We start from the raw sequence: 11,156 nt of genomic DNA on the forward strand, positions 1-11,156 counted from the left end.
GGGAAGAAAATAGCGCAGAGTCGAGGGGCGCGCGATGTGACAATCGTGTGTGCGAACGCTCGGAAACACACATACACATACAGCAGGCAGGCTCCGCCACTCTTTTTTCCGGAGATGTGCAGCAGGCAGGGCAGTGTGGCACGCTGCTGCTGCTGTTGGCCGTCGACGGCGCCGACGATCGCGTGCTGCCCTCTCGGCGGCACCTGTATATACCTCCTGTCCCAATCGCGCGCCGCCGCCGAGACCACCGGCTGAGGGCCGTTCTAACCTAACCTAACCTCGACCGGACGCTGTGTGTACATACACACGCTTTTTTTTCCCTTCCTCGCGGGTGACAGAACGAGCCGCGTCCTTCGAGCCTCCGATCGTCTCACCGGTGTGTGTGTGTGTGTGTGACTTATGCCGGCGTACTCGTAACCGTCCGCCGCCTCTCCGCCGACGATCGATCGACACGCGTTAAGAGTCGCACGGGACCAACCTGTATAGGTTATGCTTGTATAGGTTATGCCGGCTCCGTTCGTTCCTGATACGCGCGCACAGGCACACACGTATACGCAGCGAAGAGGGTAGTAGGATGGACGAGGCAGTCACGACGCCGCCTACATTTAAACGGAGTTTCTTCGAGCGGATCCACTGCGTGGAGTTCTCGCCGTACGAGTGGTCGCAGCACCTGATCTGCATCGCCCTCGCCAAGGAGATCGTCGTCGCCACCGTCAGATTTCAGGTGCGCGCGGGAGGTTAGCGATCTTCCCGCGATCGAGAATCGCTGTCGTTTTTTTAATTTATTTTTTAGTTTCGTTAAAAATTGTCGAAATGTTGAAATTGAAATATCAACCGAGATGCACGATCGACGCGTTGACCCGCTTGCCGAGAGTTAAACGAACTTTTAAAACGACCTAGGATGAAGACGACGCCGTGGAGGACATGGCGTACAGCCCCATCAGAACGTTTCACCACGATGCCAGGCCCCACGCGATCGCCTGGAGCCCGGAGACCTCCCTGAGCATCGTCCCCAAGATCCTCACGTTCTGCGTCGCCGGGTCGGACTTCAAGATAAGACTGTACAACAGCAATCTGAACGACGTCAACGTGTACGAGGTAGGAACACCTGAGAGGGGTCACCTGAAATTTTTCACCGGCGTTGCCACCGAATTCGAATCTGATCACGGATATTTCAAAGATTTTAGAGGGCCACAAAGACTATACGAACGCGATCTCGTACGAGCCGGAGGGCGAGCTACTGGCGTCGGTCTCCGACGATCACACGTGCAAGTTGTGGGCGGTTAAGGAAAACCAAAAATGCGTGTCCACGTTTTACTTGACGTCGCCTGGTACCAGCGTGTGCTGGCACAACGAAGAGTCCGGCAAGCTCCTGGTAGCAGAGAAGAACGGTTTGATACGTATGTACAACGTCAGAAGCCAACAGGCGATCATGTCCCTCGACTCCGGGGCCGTTCCCTTGACAGCAGTTGACTGGGGGCCCAATCCCTTGAAAGTCGCGTCGATGGCCGCCGGGGAATTGCTGATTTGGGACGTGTCCAGACCCAGGTAATAAGACACTTGACTCCAAATCCTGCGTCCGTGTCGGATTTCATGCTTTCATTAAATTTGTTTACTCTATTTTCAATTCTAGTCGTCCTCTTGACGAGCGGACGCTTCACGTGGAAGGTGGCTTAACGGTGAAGGTCTCACATGCGAACGAGAATCTGGTGTCGAGTATCGGTTGGCCGGATAATCTATTGAAGGTTGTCAATCTGAGGTCGAAAGTAGTGGTGTTGTGTGGGAAAGTAAAGCTAATCGGCGGTATGACGTGGCACTACAAATTGCCCTACGTCTGTGCGGGAAGCGACAGAGAGCTGTGTTTCTGGAGAATAAATATAAATTAGGATACACTGAACAATTTTGTCCATAAAGTAAGTCTTTATCATTCATCAGTAATGCATTGAGATAAAAATCTGATTCAGGACGGAAGTACATTTCCCTTATTACGGATATGCGGTAAATTAGATGTTCAAATCTTGGAGATAAAATTTCACACTTGCATAGAAAAAAAAATGTATTTTTATAATGCACTTTATAAGGCTTACATGAACGATATATAGAAGTAATTTATGATGCATAGCTTATCATTTATAATGATATAAAAACTTTCAGATTCTTTTAAACTTCCATCTATTTCTAAATACATTTATAGCGAGACATTTTCCGATTGCGTATTTTTTTCTAACTCAAACGCCTTCATCTCCTTAAGCGATTTATCTAAGAATTGTAAAAGCTGGAATTTGTTACTATCTCTCAATTTGTTAGCAACTAAATTAGCTTTGTGAAAAACGACATCGGGAGGCGGTACATGTATTCGTTCTTCGTTGAATTTATTTACATCGTGTTTGAGTTTCTCCGCTTCTTCCTGGATACTCGTGTATCTTTCATCATTTTCGATTTCCTCTTCTGTTTCCGCTAGAGAAAAAATATATTTAAATGTATTATATATATACACACACGTGTAAAACGAATTGAAGACAAAGATGAATTATTATTAAATTGATCTATCAATGCTGTGTACAATCACACGTATAAAACAATCTAACGGATTTAGAAGAAAAAAACTAACCCGCAAGACTCATAAGTCGGTCCTCCAGTTTATTATGTTTAGAAATATTATTCTGATGAGACAGGTTTGCTTCGTTTATAGTATCGTCTAGCAAATCCGATATCAACTGCGTAATCTGCGTTTCTTCTTCGTCCGACAGCTTTTCCAAATATTTCTCCAACCAATTCAGGAGACCGATGCATAAGTAAGCGCGTATACTCTGCGACACCGGATACTCGCTCTTCGCGTAAACGCTGTCCCCGTCCGTCGGCTTCTTGGTGTCCAATTTCGTGAGAACATGCGTGAAGAATCCTTCCTTTATCGTCGCCCCGAATTTCGCTGTCGTGTTTTCGAATTCGAATATGCTGTCTAATGCCGTTGCCAAATGTTTCAATCGAGTCTCCTTCGCGTCGCACGTGGCCGCCATGGCAATTTGATAACTAATATTTATTTGCATCTGGAGGAAAATGTAAAATACGAAGTATCGTTATACACGAAAAGTATTGAGTATTGTTATTAAATATCGCCTACGAGAAAGAATATACTGCTGGGCAGTTTTATTTCTGTATCTTACCACGTTATCGTTCGTCGTCGAGGTTGCATTTCTTAAAATAATGTTGGTATCGTCTTTCTTGCGCATGATATCGTAATAACAAGTGCCGTATTTTTCCTCGAGAGCACGTAGCATACCATTATTTTCCTTCTCTTCCAACCACGTCTTTATCATGTCGAACTCAGTCTGGTTTGAGTATGTGTCCACGATTGTCTCGTGGGCATCTATATGCACGTTCAGATACTACACAGAAAATTTTTTAGTTGTAAAAAAATTGATATAAACGTATGTATGTAAATACGTGCGTGTTTTGTATGCAAAAGTATACCTGAACTTGTCGGATGTCCGCGATAAGGGAACGCGCTTTCGACCAGTCGGATTTCATGAGTGCGCGCGTCATCGCGTCCACAGCTAAGGACGTACCGAATCCCTCGTCACCGCTTAAAAACGCCAATTCTGACGCTATTTCCAAACAGTGTAAGTTTTTCCGATGAGAAAGAACCTTTGCTGCCTTGTCAAAGTGTCCTAATTTTACGAGACTGATACATGAAACATCAAGAGTTAATTTTAATAGAAATTTTTTTTATGACACTTATATTTAAATATGCAAAATAATATTTTTTATATCATGTAAATGTGAAAAATATATTTTTTTATTATAGCGCACTATACGACGCTTAGGGTTAACGGAAAATACTAATTTAAGAAAAATAATCGTCTTACCAATGAGCTGCCTGCTCCAATTGACCTTTATAAGCGGCCCATTCCGCCCAAGATTCTAATATTTTATTTAGGAACGTATCATCAGCATCCAGTTTACATCTGGCGAGCGCATAAGCCTCCTTGAACATCTTGGCATTTAAAAATACGTCTATGGCTTCGTAAATCTTGTGTATGCTTAGCAAATATGACACCGCTTTTTCCGGATTGTGTTGCGTTATTAATTGATGCGCATACGCCTCGCACATTTCTCTCCACATTCTGTAAAATCAATCTCGGTCGTATAACCAATATATGTACATATTCAATTTTGTAGAAGTGTTCATACATACTTTAAGGAAACATTAGGCGCGAGTGATACTAAAAAGTCATTTAATTGTTGATCTTTGACTGCACAAGTTAAACTGTTTTTCAAATCATCAGTCCACATATTCAACTCAGTAACAGCATCTGAATTGTCCTGTCCGGCCTCTGAAAATAAATAGTAAATCATTAATCGTGATATAATATGTAATATAATTGTAATATATACTTATAGAGGTGTTTCTAAATAAATGCAAAAAATTTTAGGAGATTTTAGTTTTTCATGTACTTCTACATCCCTCCCTGAGAAGTTACATTTCTTCAAAGGGGAAGGATATGAAATAGATATATATATGTCAATGTAATATACGCAAAGTTAAACTTACTTTCATTAGAAATGAGTTTCAAAAAGTTATCTTTCTTTTCGCAAAACAATGATGATTTTGTAGCAGTGTCATCTTCCTCAGTCTTGTTACTTTTTATATCAAGTTTGATGAAATTCAGGATTTGAGACTTATCGTTTATTAGTTTGTTGTATTTATTAAAGTATGATTTTCTTTCTTTCTTCTTTGGTTGCGACACTTGAACTTCTATAATTGAAAATTTTTATTGTTATCAATGCCAATAGTATATCATGTCGATTGTATGTACGAGAAAAATTATTTACTTGGGTTAGCTATTTCGGCAGGTTGACTAACGGGACTCGTTGACGCGGTCACATTACTCTCTTGATCGTCCGTTTTATTTTTCGACGATTTTTTCTGTTGCTTTTGTTTCTTCTTCATGGCTTTAATGTCGGAAAGTTGCTTCGGCGATTGCGCGGGTAAGGTATAATTCCACACGTGTAGCGTGAAGTCCGACGAGCCGGTCATTATAAACTGCGGTTTGAGAGGACTCCACATACAGCATAGCACAGGTCCATCGTGACCCATGTACGTGCCCATTAACTCCTGCTTTTCAACGTTCCACACCTAAAACAATATAAAAAAAAAAAAATTTTATATAACGATATAAATCATATAAATAATATTTAATAGGATTTGGTATTTGCAACATGATATAACTATATAACACAATGTTGTATATAAAAAATGGTAAATATTAAATACAAGTTTAACGAGGTGACGCATAGCTCTGTATAAGAACGATCGACTTGTAGTCGGCGAGTCCCGGATTCGATCCCAGACTCTCATCCCACGTATACCTCGATTTTTATAAGAAGTCGACTGGAGAGTTAAAAGTTATGAGTAAAGGAGAGTTAAACGAGGTGAATCCGTTTCGGAGAGAGAGAGAGAGAGAGAGAGAGAGAGAGAATCCATATTTCATTCTACAAGCTTAATAAATAGGCACAAATGAGTAACGATGCTGTCACATAATCAACTGCTTGAACGATATTGTATAATGCATATGTATATTTGACCTGTGCCATGTTGTCGTAGCTACCGGACACTAGGTGCCCACTGAAATGCGGACTCCAAGCTAAGCACACCACTTTTTCGGAGTGTCCGTTTAATGTTGCTACTCTCTTGTGCATCGTGCAGTCCTCATCGTTTTTTATTTCGTCCTCGGTACCCGTCTCTTCCAGTTCCTTTATCAGCTTTGACATATCGAATATCATTATGCTAGACGAATCAGAGGCAACTGCCAAGTAGTTGGCAATCGGCGATGTCCATTTGTCTGCCATTGTACTTTCGGGATGCCACGCCAGGCAGTTCACCACATTCCTTAAAATGTGTATCGAGTTGCCGCGTTTTCTGAACTTCTGATCGTAGAACAAAATTGACCTGAGAAGAGAACAAGATCTGCGTTTAAATCATTTCTTCAATCATTTTTTTTTTTAAAGAAATATTTTATATGTATATATATATATACCCGATATCTAACGCAACTGCTAAGCACAAATTGGACTTCCAAGAAAATTCCAAACATCCTTTCTTTATTATAGACATAGGTTCTGAAAAAGAAATTTGCAGTAAATCAAACAATGTGGCAAATCGATAAATATTAACGTCTTACCATCGTTCGGCGCGGATTTTTTGTACGCTATTAACTCCCCCTCCGCGCAGGAGAACAAAAAATATTCTGATTTAAGTTGAGCCCATTCGAGTTTGTAAATGGTATTTCTATGATATTGTCTGTACAGTGTAGGTGGTTTGTTAGTTCCGACTGCATCGAACACACCAACGCGACCCTCTCCAGTACCAAAAGCGAGAACGCATTCGCTCTCCGGGAACCATGATATCTAGATGCAATATATATTTTTGTGACATCAATTCATAATATTTTTTCGCGCGAAAAACATATTTCAAAAAACAACTCCCAGACATCTCGCGCGAGAATTTCTTACCGCTCTTATTTTTCCCTTTATCTTCTGCCAATGCATGAAGAGGTCGAATGTCGTTGTGTGTTGATCAGACATGTTCCACACACGCAGCATCGTGTCTCCTACGCCGAATGCGATGCGCGAGGTATCGATGGGACAAGCGCTCAGGCAGTAGACGAATCCTCCCTGTGTAGGAATCTTGTACTCCAACGTCACCGACCTCTCGAGATCGCTTTGGCGTTTGCAACATATAACCCAGCGATCTTGCGCCAAAGACCAGACTTTGAGCCTAGAAGTACATTGGGATAACGTTAAAAGAAATTTCATACATTTTCATACATTTGGTAATTTATTTACTTAGCGTTCACTCACTCGGATTCTCTCTCTGACTCGTGAGCCGTCGCGCAGTATTCGGGTGCGGCAGCTATAGAAAACAATCCTCTATTATGGTACGAATGGAACAATTTACACTCGGGCTTGTCTTTGTCTGTCGAAAGATTCCAAGAAAGAAGTTCGCCCCAAAGGGAGCTGGTCAGAAGCACATTGGGCTCCACCCAACATACCGTAATCCAAGTTCCGCTCGTGGTGTTGACTTTGCTCTTATGCGAGGCAGGCGTGATCGGCGTATACGGCAGGTTTATTACAGTTTCATATCTACCGTCGCTACCAGCTCTCCAAATGTATATATATCTGAGAATAGGAAAAAAGATAAATTTGACAGTAACAAATTTTTATAAGCTGTTTTTTGTATTTTTTTTTTAATGTAACGATATTCACGCTTAAATTTTAAATTATACAATTAATTTAATATATAAGATACAGGAGATATGCATATTGGAAGCTTTGTCTCACCTATCTTTTGCGCCAGAGGCTAAAAGCAAGTCTCTCTTACTCTCTCCGGTCAACACATTCATGTCTGAAGGGCACCAAGATAAGCTAACTATGTCCTCGTTGTGTCCCCTCATTTTATACAATATCATGTCCTTTTGAACAACGTAAACTAGTCCGCTTTTAGTACCTACCGCTACTAGACTAGCGTCGTGAGGGCAGCAAGCTAAGCACGTAGCGGTTAGCTTGCCCAGAGATACCATTTTCAAAGTCTTGTACTGTATGTTACAGTACATGAGAAAACCATCGGAGCTCACTGCACATGCAAGATTACTATCTTTGGCTGACCAGTCAACCCCTGCAGTCAATTTGCTTCCCTGCATTAATAAACACATATCGACATGAGTTACACGAGTAATTTAAAAGGTACGTTTAACCGCTCTCTATCGCGTTACGCCACTTACATCGGCGAAAGAGAACTCCGCTACCAACTCCAACGTATCCACGTTCCAAACCCTGACTTTGAAATCATCACCGCCGCAGATTATTAACTCCGGATCGTCCGGACCATCGAGCTTAGGGCAAAACGCCAATGAGGTTACTTTGTCCTTGAAGTAGTCCTTGATTATAGAGTAATGCATAATATTGTTCTCTTTCGGCTTGGCGATGACGATGAAGTTCCTCGCGCCCCATGCTATAGTTCCGCGTTTCGAGCAGGCAAGGATGTTGCTCAAATACCAGTTTGGCGAGGGTGGCAATGTGACTTCGTTCATCCTGACGCGTTGTATTTCCGGTTACTGGAAGAGAGAACGGCTCTTGTAAAATTATCCCAAACACACAGCTACACAGATTTGTTTGAAACATATTTTGTAAAGTATCTTGTTGCAAACAGGCAAAATTCCGGAGCAAAAATAGAATCTGCTAAGAGAATATAATGGAAGGCTGATTGCAAAAATGGAGCAAAAGTTTCTTTCTCATAAATCTTTGAACAATATATTTCGTTCAAATAAACAACAAAATAACAGATATAATAGCTCGGATTTCTATTTTGTTCTCAGATTATATTGGCGGGCTCTGCTTGCAAAACATGAGTTTGACGCAAATAAAATTGCCAATCTACTGTGATATTTTATTGGATTTCTGCTAATAAATTATTATTGTTTTATTAACATTCTTTTTTTTTATTAGACACTAGCAAAAGTTCTTTTTCTAATGCACGACTATAAAATATATATATAATTTTCAAGACTAAAAATATAAAACTTTCGATATAAAATATAAGTAAAATATACAGCTAAAAATATGTAAACAGCAAGATATAAATAAAAGGTGAGAATTTCAGCTGCTGGAATTACTTTTAGTAATTCCATACCGGGTCACCGGTTTTTTTTTTCACCCTAATTGTGCACAACCGATCGAGGATTTGAGGTTAACCGGTATCAGGCACCCTCGTGGATTTATTTATTGCGCGTTATCGGTGACGAAGTCGAGAACGGAACGTAAACTTGAAAGTATCTTACTCGAATTGCAGTCGTAATAACCGGGCGACACAGGTGACGCAGTTACACTATCCGAGTTTCGCTACTTATCGACCGTCTTGCGATAAGGCGCGTGACAAACGAGGATTTCCAGCACGTGTTGGGTCGTGTGTCGCCTGCGGGCTGCGACGGTTAAAGTAGAGATGCCGCGCGGTATTTATCGGCGCGTTCGACAACAAAGCGGAACTTCGTAAGCGCTCGGGTGATTCTTCGATACAAAAAATTACGGAGAGCGCTCGCTCCGATCTGCTTTGCAGCCGCCAATCGTTCCCTGTCATCTTGACAAAACAATTTTTTATTACCAAAACACTTTATGTTTGTACCGAGTTGTGACTGACAAAGGTCAAGATCGTTGATTTTTTAAGAAGTGATATAAAACTCGACGCGATTTACAGATCGAAAGCCGGAAAGAATAAATTCATAATAAAACGGAAGTTGCAAGATATATTTGATGCGCGTGATATTAAATTAATTAATATTAAAGCCATGTAAATCTTATTAACGAAGAAGGAACGATGACAAAATATTGCAAGATTACTTTTTTTAATATTGAGCAAAAGTTTATTAATATAGAATATTGTTAACATATTCGAGCAATTTGTACAGACATTAAATATATCTTCTCATTAATTAAACATATCATTAATTAAATAAAAATATTTTCTAGTAAAAAAAATTAATTGCTATTAATATCGAAAGAATGGCGATTAATTAATTTTATAATTAGTTATTTTATTAATTATTAATTACAATTAGTTATAATTTGATTAGATAATAATGACGCTGATATAAATGCATAGAAATGTAAGCATGCATATATTAAAATAAAAATCTGTCGAAGTAAAATAAAAGAAATCAAGAATGGAATAAAATATTGTAATTGCGAAAAAATATTGTAAATTTATTTTTACTTGCATAATTTTAAAATTTAAACATTTATTAAACATTTTATAAAGAAAAATAAAATTTTTAAATATAAAGAATATTAAAAAAAAATTTAATTTTTAATATAAAGAATATTTAAAAGAAATTTAAGTTTTCAGTGAAGTTAATTACCTGCGAGAATCGAAATGGAACACTGGCATTTTTTTCCAATGTTTCGATTTTGGCAGATAATTAACTTCACTAAAAACTTAAATTTTCGTCCTTTTCGTTGCAATTTCTGTACGCGTTTCAATGCTACACGTGTTGGAAATTGAAGATAATTATGAATTGGAGACTAGAAATTTTTTTGGAGAAATTAGAATTCAATCAATCAGAATTCAGAACAAAACGGACTGAAATCAGATTTCGTAAATTTATTCTGACTGAAAAAATTCGGAGGCGATATTCTGCAAGTGTGAATCTTTTAACCCCAGACTATCACACCGTATATTTGCCACCCAAATCTTATACCACACTGGGTAAAATTTACCCGGCCTACCTATATTTTATTGCGTAACTTCTGTTCAAACGCATTGATTTGAAACTTTTTTTTCAATCTATACGCCAGACAGTAAGAAAAATGACTGAATGGATAGCAACACTCAAAAATCTTAAGAACATGAACAATTTGCAAAAATGCAAATCTGCAGCTTTCCGAAAAAGGCTGAGTTTTCTTTTACATCGCAGTTCTTTTCAGAGGCGAATAAAAAAAGTAAAGCATAGTTTCTAAAAGAATATGAGTGGTATTTTCAAAAGAAAAATACCTCATATGGCTTCACTTTAAAAAACATTTACTTGACCGAGTGAACTAGACGATTGTCGAAATTTACGCGTGGCTGGAATGGCAATACCAAGTGGAATGACGTGGCTTATGATGGAAAATTGTAGAGGACACTTGTAAGTTCCCCCCCCCTCCCCCCACATCACGGCACACTTCTTCAACCTTGTCGGAATGGCATGCACTTCAAAAATGGTCCGGGTAAATTTTACCCAGGTGTGGTAGTCTAGGGTTAAAGTGCGTTAATAAAAGTAAATTATAGCGACTGCATGGTATATGGCAGAAACATGAAACAAAAACAATGACTAATTTTCTGTCATCGGGCAGGCAAGCAGAAATCGAAGCGTTTTTAAAGTGTATAAATATCACAATTAAAAGTGATAACAAAAAGCAATAAGCTATTTATAGTTACAGATAACAACAGCGTTTCACGTCAAAATTTTCAAAAATTTTGAAATATTTATTAGACAACATTACAAATATTTGAAAATTACAAATATTTGAAATATTTATTAGATAACATTACAAATATTTGAAAAATTTGAAAATTTGAAACTATTTGAATACAAATTTAAAAATTTGTGTCCGTATTCTTCTGA

At 39.2% G+C, this 11,156-nt stretch overlaps 2 protein-coding genes across 4 annotated transcripts; one reads left to right on the forward strand and one right to left on the reverse strand.

The window, feature by feature from the left end:
• The first annotated feature begins 30 nt into the window (after positions 1–30).
• On the forward strand, positions 31–2,204 carry LOC105455818 (nucleoporin Nup37). 2 transcript variants are annotated; one of them, XM_011699445.1, is made up of 5 exons: positions 31–376; positions 502–724; positions 901–1,098; positions 1,181–1,548; positions 1,634–2,204. In XM_011699445.1, exons 2-5 carry the CDS (start codon positions 575–577, stop codon positions 1,884–1,886), a joined length of 969 nt encoding a protein of 322 aa, XP_011697747.1. In that variant the 5' UTR covers positions 31–376; positions 502–574; the 3' UTR covers positions 1,887–2,204. The 2 variants fall into 2 exon arrangements, with proteins under 2 accessions (XP_011697747.1, XP_011697746.1); XM_011699444.1 differs by having other exon boundaries at positions 31–724.
• Positions 2,039–9,175, reverse strand: LOC105455817 (gem-associated protein 5). 2 transcript variants are annotated; one of them, XM_011699442.1, is made up of 16 exons: positions 8,838–9,175; positions 7,782–8,114; positions 7,342–7,694; positions 6,862–7,179; positions 6,514–6,778; positions 6,183–6,408; positions 6,039–6,120; positions 5,587–5,950; positions 4,834–5,137; positions 4,553–4,756; positions 4,196–4,334; positions 3,867–4,124; positions 3,472–3,682; positions 3,165–3,386; positions 2,612–3,047; positions 2,039–2,457 (listed from the first exon to the last, which is right to left on the reverse strand). In XM_011699442.1, the coding sequence occupies exons 2-16, from the start codon at positions 8,088–8,090 to the stop codon at positions 2,189–2,191; spliced, it is 3,960 nt and encodes a 1,319-aa protein (XP_011697744.1). In that variant the 5' UTR covers positions 8,091–8,114; positions 8,838–9,175; the 3' UTR covers positions 2,039–2,188. The 2 variants fall into 2 exon arrangements, with proteins under 2 accessions (XP_011697744.1, XP_011697745.1); XM_011699443.1 differs by lacking the exon at positions 8,838–9,175 and adding an exon at positions 8,673–8,817.
• Between the last annotated feature and the right edge of the window lie 1,981 nt (positions 9,176–11,156).

The sequence above is a fragment of the Wasmannia auropunctata genome, unplaced genomic scaffold (assembly GCF_000956235.1).
Source record: "Wasmannia auropunctata unplaced genomic scaffold, wasmannia.A_1.0 LD335844.1, whole genome shotgun sequence".
In the NCBI taxonomy this organism is placed as follows: Eukaryota; Metazoa; Arthropoda; class Insecta; order Hymenoptera; family Formicidae; genus Wasmannia; species Wasmannia auropunctata.